The 18,056-nt window shown below is 42.1% G+C and overlaps 1 protein-coding gene across 2 annotated transcripts in view; it reads left to right on the plus strand.

Moving 5' to 3' along the window:
* DDX17 (DEAD-box helicase 17) overlaps window positions 1-18,056 on the plus strand; it is a 24,704-nt gene continuing 6,648 nt past the window's right edge. The window contains exons 1-11 of one of the 2 annotated variants that reach the window (XM_066258153.1): window positions 1-1,005; window positions 5,846-5,996; window positions 6,604-6,703; window positions 7,594-7,727; window positions 8,867-8,932; window positions 10,525-10,666; window positions 11,004-11,164; window positions 11,644-11,816; window positions 12,164-12,274; window positions 12,720-12,781; window positions 16,153-16,212. In XM_066258153.1, coding sequence (XP_066114250.1) covers window positions 956-1,005; window positions 5,846-5,996; window positions 6,604-6,703; window positions 7,594-7,727; window positions 8,867-8,932; window positions 10,525-10,666; window positions 11,004-11,164; window positions 11,644-11,816; window positions 12,164-12,274; window positions 12,720-12,781; window positions 16,153-16,212 — 1,210 coding nt within the window. In that variant the 5' untranslated portion in view covers window positions 1-955. The remainder of the gene's footprint in view (window positions 1,006-5,845; window positions 5,997-6,603; window positions 6,704-7,593; window positions 7,728-8,866; window positions 8,933-10,524; window positions 10,667-11,003; window positions 11,165-11,643; window positions 11,817-12,163; window positions 12,275-12,719; window positions 12,782-16,152; window positions 16,213-18,056) is intronic. The other variant, XM_066258161.1, reaches the window with a different exon arrangement.

An 18,056-nucleotide genomic window follows, 5' to 3' on the forward strand; every position in this document is an offset into this window, starting at 1 on the left:
CTGACCAACTACGGGAAGAACGGACAAGGCGCATCCATCATGGCTGCCGGCGACAGCACAGCAAGAGGCTACCGAAAGAAACGTCGCCAGGGCGTACGGGCAGTCTCGGCAGACCCAGTGCTGCGGCACCAGAGAGCTGGCAGGGACACGCAGGAGCGCCAGCTAGGGACCCTGAAGACCCTCCTGGATTTTTGGCACCTAGAAATGCTGGAACTTGACAACTACAACGTGGAGGGTCGTTATAGTCTCCGCAATGCCACTTGTATAGGCAGGCCCGGGTTCCGTCCCGCTGTCGAACCCGACAAAATCGTCTATTCTTCAAATAGAATGCGTTACGCACACTGCGCATCTTCGCAACTCTGGGCCAGCTAACGACGCAAAGAATGTTACGTTGTATCTACGACTCTTACTCCGCCCCGCCCCCCAGCCCACGTTCTAGTTCTGGTGGCGCGAGAACTCTACGCCCGCTCCGTACTTTGTTTTTCCTTTGCGGACCGCAAAATGCGTCCACCTTCGTAACTGACGTAAAATGCCTCCAAGAATGTCCGTAGTACTCCGCATAGACCTGGGGCTATTCAGACACGCTGTTTACGTATCGTCTCCGACGTACGTATCGTTAAGCTGGAGCATTCTCAGTGCTGGCCGCCATTTTGTGCAGTCGCCGGGAAGGAAGGAGACGCCTAAACCGCGGCCCTGCCGGGTTTGAGCGTAGCCAAACCTACCCACTAACTTTATAACCCCGATTCTCTGTGTTGTGCTCCCGTCTCCGACGAGAGAGGCGGCGACGGTGGCGTCTGCGACGGGAGACAGCGCGTCGGAGCGAGAGAGCGCTGCGCCTGCCGCCGCCTCAACAGCGGAGGCGCCGCCGCCATCGGTCGTCACCAGACCGGAGCCGCAGGCCCTGCCGAGCGCGGCCATCCGTGCCCCGCTCCCAGATCTCTATCCATTTGGGACAATGCGCGGAGGCGGCTTTGGGGACCGGGACCGGGATCGGGACCGTGGAGGGTAAGGGGGGAGGAGGAGAGGAAGGGCCTTGTGCGTGCATGGGGGGTGGGGTGGTTGCCGCCCAAGGAGACTGCAGTTTGGGGTCTGGTGAGAGACGGAGTGGACTGCTGGCCTGTGAACGACGCTCCCTACTCGGGGGACCGAGGCGACCCGGGACATAATAGCGACTTAGTGCGCGGGCCCCGGGGTCACTGATGACCTGGCAGCGGAGGGTGGCTTGGCGGCCCCCCCAGCTCCTTGCGGACGGCCGTCGTGGCCCGGCCCCGGCCCCAGCCCCAGCCCCAGCCCCAGCCCCAGCCCCAGCCCCGCGGGGAGCGTAGGGACGGCCTGGCCGTCGCAGGCCCAGTCCGGACCTCACTTCGCTTCCCGGCTTTCGAGCCCGGCCTTTTTGGCCAAGTTATTTGATCTCTCCGGGCCTCAGTGTTCATCTGTGAAACACGGATGTTCTTGTTGAGAATAGAATGAGATCTCGAAGTTCAGCCTAGGAAAATCTCAACGCGAAATGGCTTCTCTCGTGTTTATCTGTCGCTAGAGAGAACTGTTAACGGAACTGGAAACCTGGATAGAAACTAGAGGCTGAAAGACTGGTTTCTGGTTTTAAATGTATTTTAAAATCACCGTTAGTCGTTTTTAAATAATTGAGAGGACGCATATTGGACTATAAAGGGAGAAAATTGTCATCTAAATGGCCGTGTTTGGGAAGGGAGTGGTGTTTTGTTTGGCCATTGTAGCTTTTCCCCCCCTTCCATGTTTCGGCCTTGTTGTCTATAACTGGACTGAACATGAACTTCTCGGCCTAGTTGGAAAGTTTCTGATGTAGAAACGCCCCTGTACTTGGGTTGGAAGTTAACGATTAAAAAATGAAGTCCTTCCAGATACTGATATTCAAATATAAATGTCAGCTAAACGAAAAAGTTTCGTAATAGGTAGGTCTATGTTGATTTGTGCTGTTTCTTTTCTGTAATAAAAGTTGCCTTTGTATTCACAGGAATTGAAATACATGTAGTTGTCTCTCTCAGTAGGTGTTCTGTGCATGTTTTCTCCAAACTTTTGTGAGCTAAATACTCAAGTATCAGATCTAGTCACAAGCACCTTGGTTATTAATTTATAAAATAAAAAGGGATTATTTTGACATACCTAGTTAGGAAAGATTTTATCTCCGTGGTAAGTTTGGAAGACCAGAAGTGCACTGTCTGCTGTGTGTTTTTCACAGTATAGCTAATTTGGAAGTAAATTTTAGTACAACAGCTTAGGAAGAAGAACATTACCTACTGGAGTTGAAAAATGCTGCATTAATTTCTCAATCTTTATATCCTAACCTCTAAGGCCTAGAGAAACCCTTGTATGTGTGCCCCGGTATTCATGTACAAAGATGCTTTTGCCAGCAGCATTCACAACAATGTTGGAAATGGCTCAAATGTCTATAAATTGTGGGTATTAATACAGTAGACTACAACAGTGAAAAAGCAAGTTGTGGTAGTATAACATAAGGATATCTACCATACCAATATGGCAAGGCTATAAAAAGCAAGGGAATGCCTAGAATGCGAGACAGTTATGATGGGGGTTTTAAGCGAATGAGGCTACCAAGATATACAGGTAATGGTCTATTTACTGTGGGTGTTTGACTTAATAGTTCATCACATCATATATATCCTTTAATAATAAAAATCTGAAAAGAGGAAATAATGAATTGCTGACCCATATTTAGTTTATCCCATATTGACTCTTTAATATTTTCTTAAAAGCTTTATAAGGCCCTGGCTGGTTAGCTCAGTGGTAGAGCGTCAGCCTGGCGTGCAGGAGTCCCGGGTTCGATTCCTGGCAAGGGCACACTGGACAGGCACCCATCTGCTTCTCCACTTCTCCCCCTCTCCTTCCTCTCTGTCTCCTCCCCTCCTGCAGCCAAGGCTCCATTGGAGCAAAGTTGGCCCGGGCACTGAGGATGGCTCTGTGGCCTCTGTCTCAGGCGCTAGAATGGCTCTGGTTGCAAAAGAGCGATGCCCCAGATGGGCAGAACATTGCCCCCTGGTGGGCATGCCGGGTGGATCTCGGTCAGGTGCATGCGGGAGTCTGACTGCCTCCCCTTTCCATCTTCAGAAAAATACAAAAAAAGAAAAAGCTTTATAAAGTTATCCATTTCAAGCAAAGTGACATAAAGTGCCCCAACTGTACTTTTACTGTGGAATTTCCTTTATGTGTTGGATTGCTATTGACTGCGTGCTACAGGGCTGAAATAGATTATTATTGTGAAAAGGAAATGCGGTCATTTTACATGTACAGTCCAAAGATGTGTATTACTCATTTAAACTAGCATGATTTTGCATGTTAGTGTATAAATCTTCAAAGCTGCATTTAGTGCAAAGCCAAATTAAAAAGAGTAAAAGGCTGTCTTGAATATTGAAGTCAGCATTAATTATAAAGGTGGCAGACAACATATTTATAAAGAATCCTGTGTTTCAAATTATATTAGTGTGGGTGGTATGTCTCGGATAGTAAGCCAAGGCATTAGGGAGAAAGGAAAAAAAAAATAATAAGGGCTACTTTTTTGTAAGCCTTGAAAGGAACCTTGAAAACTTCTGTTTTCCTGATCTGTGGTGGTACAGTGGTAGACCGTTGACCCTGGATGCTGAGATTGCCAGTTCGAAACCTCGAGCTCCCTGGCTTGAGCCCCCTCCCTCCTACCTGGTCAAGGCACAACTAAAGTGAAGTAACTACTACTTTATGCTTCTCTCTCTCCCTTTCTCTTTCAATAAAAAAAACTTCGTTTTTTTCCAGATCATTATTTGAAGGTCTGTACCATTGCACTGCAGCAGCAGCACTGAAAGGCATCTTCTGGAAACCACATAAATTCATTTAAACTGGACTGACAATCTCTAAAAATTGATCTTTTGTCACTTTTCCTTTCTTTGCAAGACTGTCTATAGAGACTTGATTTTTCCATTTAAAATTTTGTTAGTTGCTTTATTTACAAGTGAGGGGAATGGGGTTGATCCAGGCCAGGTGGTTTTTGGTGTATTCAGTATTGAGCTTTGGACCTGAGGCATATATGAAGTTTTATCTTTGATATATATGTGTGTGCAATGTGCTTTTCCTGTTTTGGTTCCTGATTTCTCTTAACAGTTAAGCAGTAGTACAAATGAAGTGACTCAGTTCTGCCTTTTGAATGTAGGTACTCAGTGGTCCCAAGAACATTTCCTGCCATCGATCTTTGTATGTTTGTATTTAGAGAAATGTTTAGCTGAATATTAAGCCAGTGTTTTAAGGCTGGTTTGAAATCCAAGAAGTTGAGGCCCTTTAAAATAGTACTACTGCCTGTCAGTTATAAAGTGGAACCATCTGCAAGATGAGTAGGTTAAAATGGAAAAGAGATATTAAATTTAGTGTAGTGTTTTCAGGAGTAAGGAAATAGGATGAAAATATGCTGTACCAGTAGTTTTCAGGCGCTGAGTTAACCACCCTGATGTATGAAGATTATAGAGTATAATCATTGGGTCTGTAATCTTCATACAACATCAGGATAATTAACATTTTGTGGACCAGTGGTTGAAAACCACTACTGTAGACCCCCCATAGTGTTAGGATTCTTCAAGAAAAAGTAGAACATTTCAACTTCTACTAGTGACCAAATTTGTATTCCAGTTGAACTTGTCTGTTAAAGTTAGATAAAACAGAAAAAAAATGTTTTTAAGTAATCTGAGTTTTAAATACCTTAAATCAGACTGACTTAGTGGTTTCTCTGATAAATTTATAGTTAAATTAATAGTACTTCTTGTTTGGGATCAAAAAGTAGATACAAGCCTGACCTGTGGTGGCGCAGTGGATAAAGCGTCAACCTGGAAACACTGAGGTTGCCGGTTCAAAACCCTGGCTTGCCTGGTCAAGGCACATGTGGGAGTTGATGCTTCCTGCTCCTCCTCCTTCTATCTCTGTTTCTCTCTCTCCCTCCACCTCCTCTCTAAAATGAATAAATTAAAAAAAAAAAAAAAAAAAAGATACAAAGTAAAGGTGGAGATGAAGAGGAAGGATAGGTCATAAATTTTTGTTCTGGCTGTTCATTAGCATAAACAAAAGGTGAAGACTAGCCTACCACGCTTTTTTTATTTTTAGGGGTCCCGGTAGTTTTTCTTAGTAGATTAGCAGACAAAGGAAGTGCTTGTCAGTGTATAAAGGGTAAAGGATCTAAGAATCTATTCCAAGTATGAGGTTGAGTTGCTTGGAGTAAATTTTTCTACCTGTTGTAGTCTTAGCTTGTATTTAAACTCAAACTAATGTCCTCTCTTACCTACATGTCTCAGTATCATACAAGAGTAGAGGCTTCTGTTTTATTCACTTGAGTATCTTGACCACTTGAAACAGTACCTGGTATATAGTCGATACCTAGTAACTGTTGGTTGAATGCTTGCTTGTACTGAGTGCTTACTATACCAGATACTGTTTTAAGCACTTTACACTCACTACTCATTTCGTCTTTATAGCAACTTCCGAAATAGGTGGTAGCATTATTTCATTTTGCATAAGAAACTGAGGGACAGAGAGGATAAATAATTTGCTCAAGATAATACTGTAATCCTCATGATCTATTTCTCTAAATACAAGAACTTTTTTTTTAATGTAACAATTTTTAATTTTTCACTGATTTTAACCATACCTGTAACAGTATTGTTGAATAGTAGAGGAAGTAGTATGACCTCCATTGCCTTTAATAAGAGTAATAAAATATGCTCTTGGAGGGGAGGGCTGGAAATATCCTAAGGGTCCCATCTTTTGCATGTTTTTATGGCACCTAAGGTACATTTCTTAGAAAAATATTAATAGCTAAAATTTTTGGTATTTCTAGATTTGGAGCAAGAGGTGGAGGTGGCCTTCCCCCGAAGAAATTTGGTAATCCTGGGGAGCGTTTACGTAAAAAGAAGTGGGATTTGAGTGAGCTCCCCAAGTTTGAAAAGAACTTTTATGTGGAACATCCAGAAGTGGCAAGGTTGACTCCAGTGAGTGTGGGGAGGGGGCATTTATTTTCTTTTTTAATACACAGTAATGAACCAAGTGGACATAGTAGCCAGAATTTACACATACACTACTATTGCTATTACATGTTATATTCTAGTGCAGTGGTACTTTCGTTAGAGTTTTATTAACACTGTTAATACACCTAAGAGGACCCCTTTAAATATATACCTAATGTATTGACTGATTGGTCCTCATTTATCACATGAAGTAAGTTAAATTTTAGAATGTTGGCATTATGTACTCCTATTTTTTTAACTTCATATTATGAATGTTTTAGACTCAACCCATTGTGGTTACTTGTTCAGAAGAAGGTATAGTCACTATAGTGGAAAGAGCACTTGGTCCTAAGTTCTACATTTTCTTCCTCTTCGTAGTTCTGACCTCGGGCAACTTAACATTCCTGGGTGTCAGTTTTCTCTTATGGAAAATGGAATTCTTATCACCTGCTTTATTGACTCAGAAAGTTGGGAGGCTCCTCACTCGTTTTTCATCTTATTTCAAATTGGGTGAAAATTGTTCAGCTGGATTGCTTCATGAAGTTGTGCATATTTAACTTGTTTTCTAATTTGTCTTCATTTTCTTCCATAGTACGAGGTCGATGAACTACGCCGTAAGAAGGAGATTACAGTGAGAGGGGGAGATGTTTGTCCTAAGCCTGTGTTTGCCTTCCACCATGCTAACTTCCCACGTAAGTGTTCTCACCAGGGTCCTTTTTTTTTTTTTTTTTAAACGGACAGAGAGAGAGTCGGAGAGAGGGATAGATAGAGACAGATAGACAGGAATGGAGATGAGAAGCATCAATTTTCAGTTTTTCGTTGCGACACCCTAGTTGTCCATTGACCGCCCTCCCATATGTGCCTTGACCAGGGGCCTCAGCAGACCGAGTAACTCCCTGCTGGAGCCAGCAACCCTGGGTCCAAGCTGGTGAGCTTTGCTCAAACCAGATGAGCCCACGCTCAAGCTGGCGACCTCGGGGTCTTGAACCTGGGTTCTTCCACATCCCAGTCCAACGTTCTGTCCACTGCGCCACTGCCTGGTCAGGCATCACCAGGGTCTTAATTGTTAATTTGGGTTGAATGGTAAACACAAGTAATTGGTCATTTAAAGGTTTTGTACCATACTCAGGACTTTGTTGAAAACCTTTCACAAAGGTAATTATGTGAAATTTATTATTTTTTTTAAGTCTACTCTAGGCTACAACTAAAGATAGTTGTGTAAGAGATTTTTTTTAAGCTCATCTGTTTTCTGATTTAGAACTTTTTTTAGTTTCATCTTTCTCTGGGATTTTGCCTCTACCCCTTAGAAATCAGAATGGAATTGCGTTCTGACTGGATATAATTTGAATTGAGCAAACAAGTGATTACCATGTGCCAATGCCTGTTAGATATTTGAGGGCAGTAGTTTTCAAGTTTTTGAAGGTAAATGGCTCTGACAGCAGCCCTTTGAGAGGTAGTAGTAAACAGGTCACAGATTTCCTAACTAAAGAAAAAAACTACACTTCTCATGGAGAGAGTGGGTAACTTGCTGAGAACAGTTTTTAAAAATTTACTTAAAAGCAGTAATATTATTCTCTTACAGAATATGTAATGGATGTGTTGATGGACCAGCACTTCACAGAACCAACTCCGATTCAGTGCCAGGGGTTTCCACTGGCTCTCAGTGGCCGGGATATGGTGGGCATTGCTCAGACTGGCTCTGGGAAGACATTAGCGGTATGTACCAGCATGGGAAGATTTTTAACAATGTGGTAACTTATTTTGCTATTCTAATTATCCCATATATATTTCTCAATTCTTTATAATCTTTTTATACAGAAAGACTTCCCTGAGAAAGTTCTATTTTTTTTAATTCAACTATTGATTTTAGAGAGAGATAGAAGCATGAACTTGTCCCACTTAGTTGTTCCATTTAGTTGGGCACTCATTGATTGCTTCTTGTACCCTGACTGGGGATCAAACCCAGGATGTTTTGTCACTGGACTGATGCTGTATCCACTCAGCCACCAGCTAGGGTCAATTCTTTTTTTTTTTTTTTTTTTTTAACAGAGACAGAGAGACAGACAGGGACGGAGAGATGAGAAGCATCAATCATTAGTTTTTCGTTGCGCATTGCAACACCTTAATTGTTCATTGATTACTTTCTCAAACGTGCCTTGACTGCGGGCCTTCAGCAGACCGAGTAACCCCTTGCTCAAGCCAGTGAGGTTTTGCTTAAACCAGATGAGCCCTCGCTCAAGCTGGCGACCTCGGGGTCTCGAACTTGGGTCTTCTATATCCCAGTCCGACGCTCTATCCACTGAGCCACCGCCTGGTCAGGCTATAAAAGTTTTAATTCATATAGTGTAGGTAATGTTTTATTTATTTTTAATTTGTGACAGAGAGAGAGGGACAGATAGGGACAGACAGGAAGGGAGAGAGATGGGAAGCATCAATTCTTTGTTGCAGCTCCTTAGTCTCTTCAGTTGTTCATTGATTGTTTTCTCATATGTGCCTTGACCTGAGGGCTACAACACAGTGACCCTTTGCTGAAGCCAGCAACCATGGGGTCATGTCTTTGATCCCATGCTCAAGTTGGCAACCTTAGGGTTTTGAGCCTGGGTCCTCTGTGTCCCAGTCTCTATCCACTGTGCAACTGCCTGGTCAGGCTAGTGTAGGTAATGTTTTAGCGTTTTTAGCTATATGAAATAGGTAGAAGCATTTCGTATTTAAATTTACATTGCATATATTTGTCACAGTTTTGAGTACTGTTTTCATTTTCTTAGTTAGGCATTATCAATTACTGTTATAATTTAGAACTGTTAAGATAATGGCTTGATTTTTTTTACAAGACCGTCATTCTTCTCCCCCCACAGTATTTGCTGCCTGCAATTGTTCATATTAATCACCAGCCATACTTGGAAAGGGGAGATGGTCCAATTGTAAGTGTTTCAATTTGCTTATAATTCTAAGATTAGCTGCAATTTAATGATTATTGTGTTCTAGGCAGCCACTGTGCATTACATACTTTTTCAGATTTCTTTTTTTTTTTCTTCTCTTTTTTTTGTATTTTTCTGAAGTTGGAAACGGGGAGGCAGTCAGACAGACTCCCCGCATGCGCCCGACCGGGATCCACCCGGCATGCCCACCAGGGGCAATGCTCTGCCCATCTGGGGCGTTGCTCTTTTGCAACCAGGGCCATTCTAGCACCTGAGGCAGAGGCCATGGAGCCATCCTCAGCACCCAGGCCAACTTTGCTCCAATGGAGCCTTGGCTGCAGGAGGGGAAGAGAGAGACAGAGAGGAAGGAGAGGGGAAGGGGTGGAGAAGCAGATGGGCGCTTCTCCTGTGTGCCCTGGCCGGGAATCGAACCTGGGACTCCTGCACGCCAGGCCGACGCTCTACCACTGAGCCAACCGGCCAGGGCCAGATTTCATTCTTGACACTATTCTCCATATCTGGAAGTGATACTGGCATCTTACATAAATTTTAGGCAGTGCAGTTAAATGACTTGCCCAAGGTCATACAGCTATTAAATAAATGAGCTTGAATTTGAATCAGTACTGTTAACCACCATGCTTACTACCTTCGTATATAGGCATTAATTCAAGTGCAGTTCTTAATTGCTCAGTGATTCTGTGAGGGATACAAAAGAGATATGAAGTGAGGTACCTGCTTGTATATGTTTAAGTCAGGTTTGGGATATATATTCTTTGCGATTAAGTAATACTTCCATAAATACTTATAGGTTAGCATGGTTTTCTATTTTCATTATTTTCTCTTGTGTTGTTTTCTATAAGATTTGAGTAGTGGTCCTTAATCATTTTGAATATGCCTTTGTATCTTTTCAATTGAGCTTGGACTTACTATGTTAATAAATATGTACATTGTTACAGTGTGTTTCAGTATTCACCAAAAGAATGATGCGTTACTTTTTATTACCTTAGTATGTATTTTATTCTATATGACTGAGTTAGTTTTATTATCATGAGTATGGGGTGGAACAGTACAGAGAACAAGACTCATTGTTAACAGAGTGGAGGATGCCTATTTCAGAGTCTTAATTTTGTATCATTTTGGCAAACTGCTTGTCAGATTATGTGTAAGTCCTTGTTTTTGCCTTATATGCCTGGCTAAGAGCTTAAACTAGAAGTCAGAAAAGTGTTGGCTCTTCTGTTTTATTTTTCATCTATTTCTACTAATACAGACTTAATCCATGGTTTTGTTGCAGGTTTTTAAAGGCACTCAATCATTTTGTGAAAGTGTTTTTTAAAACTAGGTGATATAGTCTGTAAGTCCACTTAAATAGCTGACATAAACAGTAATGAATCATGTTTTGAAAGTATGCCATCATTCCTAGTGCTCATAATTTTTTGTCACGCTCCAATACAGTCTCTGATGTCCTTGCTTTCCCAACCTCCCACCCCATTACATGCTTTGAAAATACCAAATTAGACAGAAAAGAATTAGATAGCCTTTTGTACTTTTTTAAAAACTTGGGATATGTGTCTCAACTGTTTGTTTGCTTGTTTCAGTGTCTAGTTCTGGCTCCTACCAGAGAGCTTGCCCAGCAGGTGCAGCAGGTGGCTGATGACTATGGCAAATGTTCAAGATTGAAGAGTACTTGCATTTATGGAGGTGCTCCTAAAGGTCCCCAGATTCGAGACTTGGAGCGAGGTAATTTAAAAAAATGAGTGTATAAGAATTATTAATTTATTTCATTTTGTCAATTTCAGTGACTGAAATTGAAGAGAAAAATAGTGGATTCTTGTGGAAAAAAATTCAGTATTTCAGCAGCTTAAAATTTTTTTCAGGTGTGGTTAAAGTACTATTTTGGGAAAGTTCAACATAGCTAGATACTCATACTTTGTGAAGTGTTTTTCCGGGTACTTTGTTAAAATGTAGTTAGTTCTCTGCAGCATGAGTACAATCACCAGAGCAGTGCTTCTTAGTTTGTTGAGGCTGACACTGGGTAAAGATTCTTATTTGCTTGATCTCCGGTTTTGTTTTACAGGAGTTGAGATCTGTATAGCTACTCCTGGACGCCTGATAGATTTCCTGGAGTCAGGAAAGACAAATCTTCGCCGATGTACTTACCTTGTTCTGGATGAGGCTGACAGAATGCTTGATATGGGTTTTGAACCCCAAATCCGTAAAATTGTTGACCAAATCCGGGTATGTAAAGCTGGTAATACACTCTGTTTGTGCCCTTTGCCTCTCATATTTCCTCAGTCTAAAAGAAAGCCTTTCGCCCTGGCCGGTTGGCTCAGCGGTAGAGCGTCGGCCTAGCGTGCGGAGGACCCGGGTTCGATTCCCGGCCAGGGCACACAGGAGAAGCGCCCATTTGCTTCTCCACCCCTCCGCTGCGCTTTCCTCTCTGTCTCTCTCTTCCCCTCCCGCAGCCGAGGCTCCATTGGAGCAAAGATGGCCCGGGCGCTGGGGATGGCTCCTTGGCCTCTGCCTCAGGCGCTAGAGTGGCTCTGGTCGCAACATGGCGACGCCCAGGATGGGCAGAGCATCGCCCCTGGTGGGCGTGCCGGGTGGATCCCGGTCGGGCGCATGCGGGAGTCTGTCTGACTATCTCTCCCTGTTTCCAGCTTCAGAAAAAAGCAAAAAAAAAAAAAAAAAAAAGAAAGCCTTTCCTTTCTTTACAGCCTGATAGGCAGACATTAATGTGGAGTGCGACCTGGCCAAAAGAAGTAAGACAGCTTGCAGAGGACTTCCTTCGTGATTACACCCAGATCAATGTCGGCAATCTGGAGCTGAGTGCCAACCACAACATCCTCCAAATTGTGGATGTCTGCATGGAAAGTGAAAAAGACCACAAGTATGAGTTATTTTCACTGTTGATAATGCTATACATCTTTCCTTAATAATCCTCCAAAACTAAAGTATTGGAGAAACTAATTTTTTTGAGATCTGAAAACACTGAAGAGCACTGCCAGCTTTCCAACAATCCATCTTTCATATTATTTATCAGAACATTTTGGTTAAAGGCAAAGGATTCTGGATCCTTGGATTTGATAAATGGCAGCTCTAATAAATGGCAACTCTATGGGAAGTAATGTGAAAAGAAAGTGCTGTGGCTTTGGGGGTGTTACAGCAGACACAGCTTCTACGTGATGTATAGCGAGGGCTCCTCAGTGGCTGCATTGTTATTGGCCTTGTTTTCAGGTTGATCCAACTCATGGAGGAAATAATGGCTGAAAAGGAAAATAAGACAATAATATTTGTAGAGACAAAGAGACGCTGTGATGACCTCACTCGACGGATGCGCAGAGATGGGTGAGTGTAGCACTGAGGTAACTCATTAGCTTCAGGTTAGGTCAGCAGGCATTTCTAAATCAGTATTGTGAATATTGTATAATACTTTAATAATGCCTTTGCTCTATATTTTATTATTATTTTTTTAGTATTTTATTTATTGATTTTACATAGGAGTGGGGGGGGACAGGAAGTGGTTGCTTCACTCTAGCTATTTATTGGTTGCTTGTGGTATGTGCCTTGACCTGGCAAGCCTAGGGTTTTGAACTGGCGACCTCAGCGTTCCACGTTGACACTTTATCCACTGCGCCACCACAGATCAGACAAAGCCTTTGCTCTTTAAATGGGCACAGTCATTTATTTATGTAGTCTATAACAAACTGTCACAATTCCATATGGTTGTACTTTTTAAAGCTTTCTTTTACTCTTAAGATTTCTAAAATATTGATCACTTTTCTTTTGACAGTTGGCCAGCTATGTGTATCCATGGAGACAAGAGTCAACCAGAAAGAGATTGGGTACTTAATGGTGAGTTTAAAACTAAACATGTTCATATTCTGTTTTGACAAACCTTCTGTAAAAGGACTAGGTAGTAAATATTTTAGGCTTTGCAGACTGTTATGATAATTTGTGTCACAACTGTTCGGTTCTGCCATTGTTAGCACAAAAATGGCCATAGACAATATATAAAGAAACAGCTTGGCTGTATTTCAGTAAGACTTTATTCGCAAAAATGGGCATTGTGCCAGGCTTTACCTGCAGGCTAGAGTTGCCTAGCTTTGCTCCAGTTAATGGGATATTAAGGGCATTTTAGGTATATTGCCACTGTCTTTTTAAGGTCAGCAGTGCTGGCCTTTCACACTTTTTCACATTTTCAACTGATGTGCCACAACGATTTTTAAAATATTTAATATCTGGCTATTTAGTCAGGGGCACTGACCTCTTCTCCCTTAGATTGTCAAATAAACAAATGACATCCAACATAAGAATAGCTGTTTAGTGTGAGTGGATCAAAACTATAGCTATTTTTTGTCAGATTGGCAAATAATATGTATATATTTAAAGATTCTATTGATTTAGAGAGAGAAGGGAGAGGGAAAGGGGGGGAGGGGGAAGAGCGGGAAACATCAGCTCGGTAGTACGTAGTTGTGTCACGTATGTGTCTTGTCCCAGCAAGCCCTTGGTTTCTAACTAGCGGCCTCCGCATTCCAGGTTGACGCTTTATCTACTGTGTCACCACAGGTCAGCAGCAGCAGCAAATGTATTTTTTGATCTGCCTCAGAATTTTAGTAGTTTATGTGTGAAAAAGGTTAAAAATCACTGCTTCCTTTATGTAATAAGTCCTCTAATTTATAGATATACTCACTAGCCCAGAAGCTTTCCAAACTTCTTACTTTAAGGATTTTTATGGAGACTTTATTATGTAGGCATGGTTGAGCTTTAACTCAATCTCCAGCCCATCTTTTCCTCTCCGAGGATGGTGGGTGGGGCTCAGAGTTCCAAGTTTCTAATCAGGGCTTGATTTTTGGTGACCAGCCCCAATCCAGGATCCCACTAAGTTTCGCCTCATCAGAATAAAACAGACTCCAATCACCCATGAAATCTGAGGGACTTTAGTGAGGAATCTGGGTCAAAGACTGAGTATCGGAATAAAAATTCTCCTAGCATCCTTATTTACAAGGATTTTAGAAGTTCTGTTTCAGGAACTGGGGGCTGAGACCAATAATTGTTTTCTTATTATTTCACAGGGAAACCATGGTTTTTCCTTCATTCCACATCTTTTAAACTTGCACCCTAACCCATTTGATTTTGTTTCATTTGGGAGATAACTTTGCTGTCATAATTTGAGGGGGGGAGATTCTAGCTTATGTAATTTTGTTACATATTTCCATGCCCTTTTTTTTTTTTTTTTTTTTTTCCTGAAGCTGGAAACAGGGAGAGACAGTCAGACAGACTCCCGCATGCGCCCGACCGGGATCCACCCAGCACGCCCACCATGGGGCGACGCTCTGCCCACCAGGGGGCGATGCGGAGGTTGCCATGTTGCTACCAGAGCCAGTCTAGCGCCTGAGGCAGAGGCCACAGAGCCATCCCCAGCGCCCGGGCCATCTTTGCTCCAATGGAGCCTTGGCTGCGGGAGGGGAAGAGAGAGACAGAGAGGAAAGCGTGGCGGAGGGGTGGAGAAGCAAATGGGCGCTTCTCCTGTGTGCCCTGGCCGGGAATCGAACCCGGGTCCTCCGCACGCTAGGCTCCATGCTATTTTAATGGGATTTCATTATAAGAGGTAACTTTGTGTATTGTCCCTCTGGCTCCTCTGCTAAAAGAGAATGTCATCAAGATTTTCAAAAGAATTACTATTTTCTTTAAATTTAAAAAACCTTGTCAGTGTTCTGACACCATTACTTGAAATATTACCATGGCATGGTAAAGACCATATAGCTAGGATTGTTTATTTGGTTATTTTTTGTTTGTTTGAAATTAAATGTATGGGGGTGATACTGATCAGTAAGAGCACATAGATTTCAGGTGAACATCTCTAGCATTTGAACTGTTGACTGTATTGTGTGCCTATCACCCAGAGTCAGATCATTTTCCATCACCGTATATTTCTTCCTTGTTATTCCCTTTTCCCCTCCCAGCCCCTCCTTAGATAACCATTTCATTTTATGTCTATGAGTTTAGTTTTATATCCCACCTATATGTGAAATTATATAGTTCTTAGCTTTTTCTGATTTACTTATTTCACTTAGTATAATGTTCTCAAGGTCCATCCATGTTGTCTTAAGTGGAACTATGTTACTATTTCTTACAGCAGAGTAGTATTTTGTTGTATATATGTACCGCATCTTCTTTATCCAATCCTTTATAGAGGAGGGACACTGGTTGTTTCCGTATCTTGGCCACCAAGAATAATGCGATGAATTTGGGACTACGTTGCGTACCAGTGTGCTTTGGGAGGATACCCAGTAGAGGGATTGCTGGGTCATATGGCTAGTTCTGTTCTTAGCTTTTTTGTTTGTTTGTTTTGTGACAGAAACAGGGGGACAGATAGGGAAGGGAGAGAAATGAGAAGCATCAGTTCTTTGTTGTATCACCTTAGTTTCTCATTGATTGTTTTCTCATATGTGCCTTGATCGGGGGTGGGGCTACAGCAGACCAAGTGACCCCCTTGCTCAAGCCAGCAACCTTGGGCTCAAGCTGGTGAGCCTTGCTCAAACCAGATGAGCCCGCGCTCAAGCAAGCGACTTTGGAGTTTTGAACCTGGGTCCTCTGCGTCCCAGTCTGGTGCTCTGGTGCTCTGTCTACTGTGCCACTGACTGGTCAGGTCTGCTCTTAGTTTTTTTGGGAACCATCATACTTTTCTTCCATAGTGGCTGTACCAGTTTCCATTTCCACCAGCAGTGAATGCGGGTTCCTTTTTCTCTACAGCCTCTCTAACACTTATTATCTGTTTCATTGATAACAGCCAGTCTAACAGGTGTGAGGTAGTATCTCATTGTAGTTTTAATTTGTACTTCTCTAATAGCTAGCAAAGATGAGCATTTTGTCATACATCTGTTGGCCATTTGTCTATCTTCTTAGGAGAAGTGTCCCGGTTCTCCCCCATTTGGATTGTTTGTTTGTTGTTGAGCTTTGTGAGTTCTTTATATATTTTGGATATTAACCCCTTATCAGAGCTGTTTGTGAATGTCAACTTCCATTTGATTGGCTGCCTTTTTGTTTTCTTGTCAGGACTTTTTTTTTTTCCCCTCTACTTTTCCTGTGGGTCAAATTCATAAAATGTTCTCTATGGCCAAAGTCTCTTAAGTTTAGTACCTGTGTTTTCTTTATCTGATTTATTGTTTCAGATCTTATATTTAGGTTGCTTTGTTTTCATTGTATCATTTCTTGTTTTGCAGAGTTCCGTTCTGGAAAGGCTCCCATCCTCATTGCCACAGATGTAGCCTCCCGTGGGCTAGGTTTGTATAGATAGGTGTCTCTGTCAATGGTATATGTATCTTTTGGTTTAAAGATTTATCATTTCAAATCAGATTGTATATACATGTGTTTAGATAAATACTTAGAAGAATACAAAGTGCTTTTTGTTTTCTTTTTTTATCCCCTGCAATTTTTAACCTTGGCATTTTTTGTTTTTTCTTTTATTTTTAATGTCTCTTCCTGCTCCTAATAAACAGGCTTTGGTCTGCAGCAAGGCCTAGACATAACATTCAGACAGAGGGAGAGGAGACATTCACTTGAACAGCTCAACTTCTTCCTGGTTTTTCTCTATTATCTAGCAGGATAGAGTGAGCCTGATTGGACCTAGCTGTTAAAAGCTGGTGTTTTCAGTTACTCTTTTCCTCATACCAATGTGTCTGTGCTAGATGTACATGGAGGTCCAATTCCAGGGCTGCTAACACAGTATATTCGGTGCATGTAATAATTCTATAAACACAGTGTCATTTGGCGATTTAAGTCTGCATTGCCCAAATTTATTTACTGATGTAAAATTATCTTGAGTACTCAGTCTCCTCTTACCCATACTCATCGAAGTGCTGTCTTCTAGTTTAAGAATTTAATTTGAGGCAAGTGTTTTTCTGGAGTTTTCAACTCAGTGTAATTTAAAATATACAGATATTTTGTGATACTTTAGCCTATTCAGAGTTTAAACAGGGGTAACTCAAAACTTTTATATTTGAAAAGATGAGATTATTTCTGTCACAAAGCTATCTTTAAATTATTGACAGGTGTTTAATTTCTTGCCCAGTAAAGTGAGAAGTGCTATATTTCCTTAAAATATTTATATAAAGAGACAGCTATTCAAACTGGAATACAAAAGTGATGAAGACTCTATACAGTGCATTCATCGTTTACTCCTTCAGAAGGGGTGGCCTGCAGCTGTGGCTCACACTGTCTATGCCCTCGAGGTCATGTCTGGATCTGTGCGGTTAGGACTTGGGCCTGTTGGGAGAAGAGGCTGAGGCCTGAAAGCATTTGTAGAAAAGCTTTCAGTGACGGTGGTTTTTAAACAGGCTTGCTATGTGCTGGTAGCTTCTTTGTGCATCTTGCCTAGACAATTAAAAACATTTGCTCCATGCCCCCCTGCATTTCTAAACCAAATCAATTGGCTACCATTAGAATAACTGAAGACTCTTCCTCCCACCTCCCCTCATCTGAGTGAGGGAAGAGGGAAGATATCCGAGTCTGTTTCTTGTTACTCAACATCAGTGCTTATTTTGGGCCCCTTTGTTTGCTGCCTTGTAAAAATCAAAAGGAGGGGGAAAACCCACCAAAATGGCAGAATGCTGACCAAGGTCCTACAAGATCCTGGAAAGTGAAGGCTTCTACCTCATAGACAGGGGTGCAATTTTCAGCTGAGTCACCAGGCCTTTTTTCACTTCCTGTCGAGCGATGGCCTCTTAAATGTTCCCTTCAGGTAAGTTCTTTGATTCCCTTAATGTTATAATAGTCACCCTCAGGAAACCACTATTACTCCCTTTCCATTGGGATTTTTTTGATTTTTCCTTTTTTTGTTTAAACTACACACTGTTAAGCTCAAAGTACTGAATTTATTTTGTTTTGTTTTTTAACAGAAGCTTTGGTATCAGCTGCAGCTCACTCAGTACTTGGCTGAGGCAAATCTACATTGGCCCGAAGCAGCTCTAGATGAGCCTATTCGCTAGTTTGTCCCTTCCGATTAGTGATTGGAGATTCAGGCCATGTTATAGGGCTTGTCAGACAAAAAGCTGTTACCTAGGCAGCTGGCCAAGACATTAACTTTTCAATTTCTCACCCTGCTACAGCATCTTCTCTAAAGGCAGCA

This window comes from Saccopteryx bilineata, chromosome 1 (genome assembly GCF_036850765.1).
Source record: "Saccopteryx bilineata isolate mSacBil1 chromosome 1, mSacBil1_pri_phased_curated, whole genome shotgun sequence".
NCBI lineage: Eukaryota > Metazoa > Chordata > Mammalia > Chiroptera > Emballonuridae > Saccopteryx > Saccopteryx bilineata.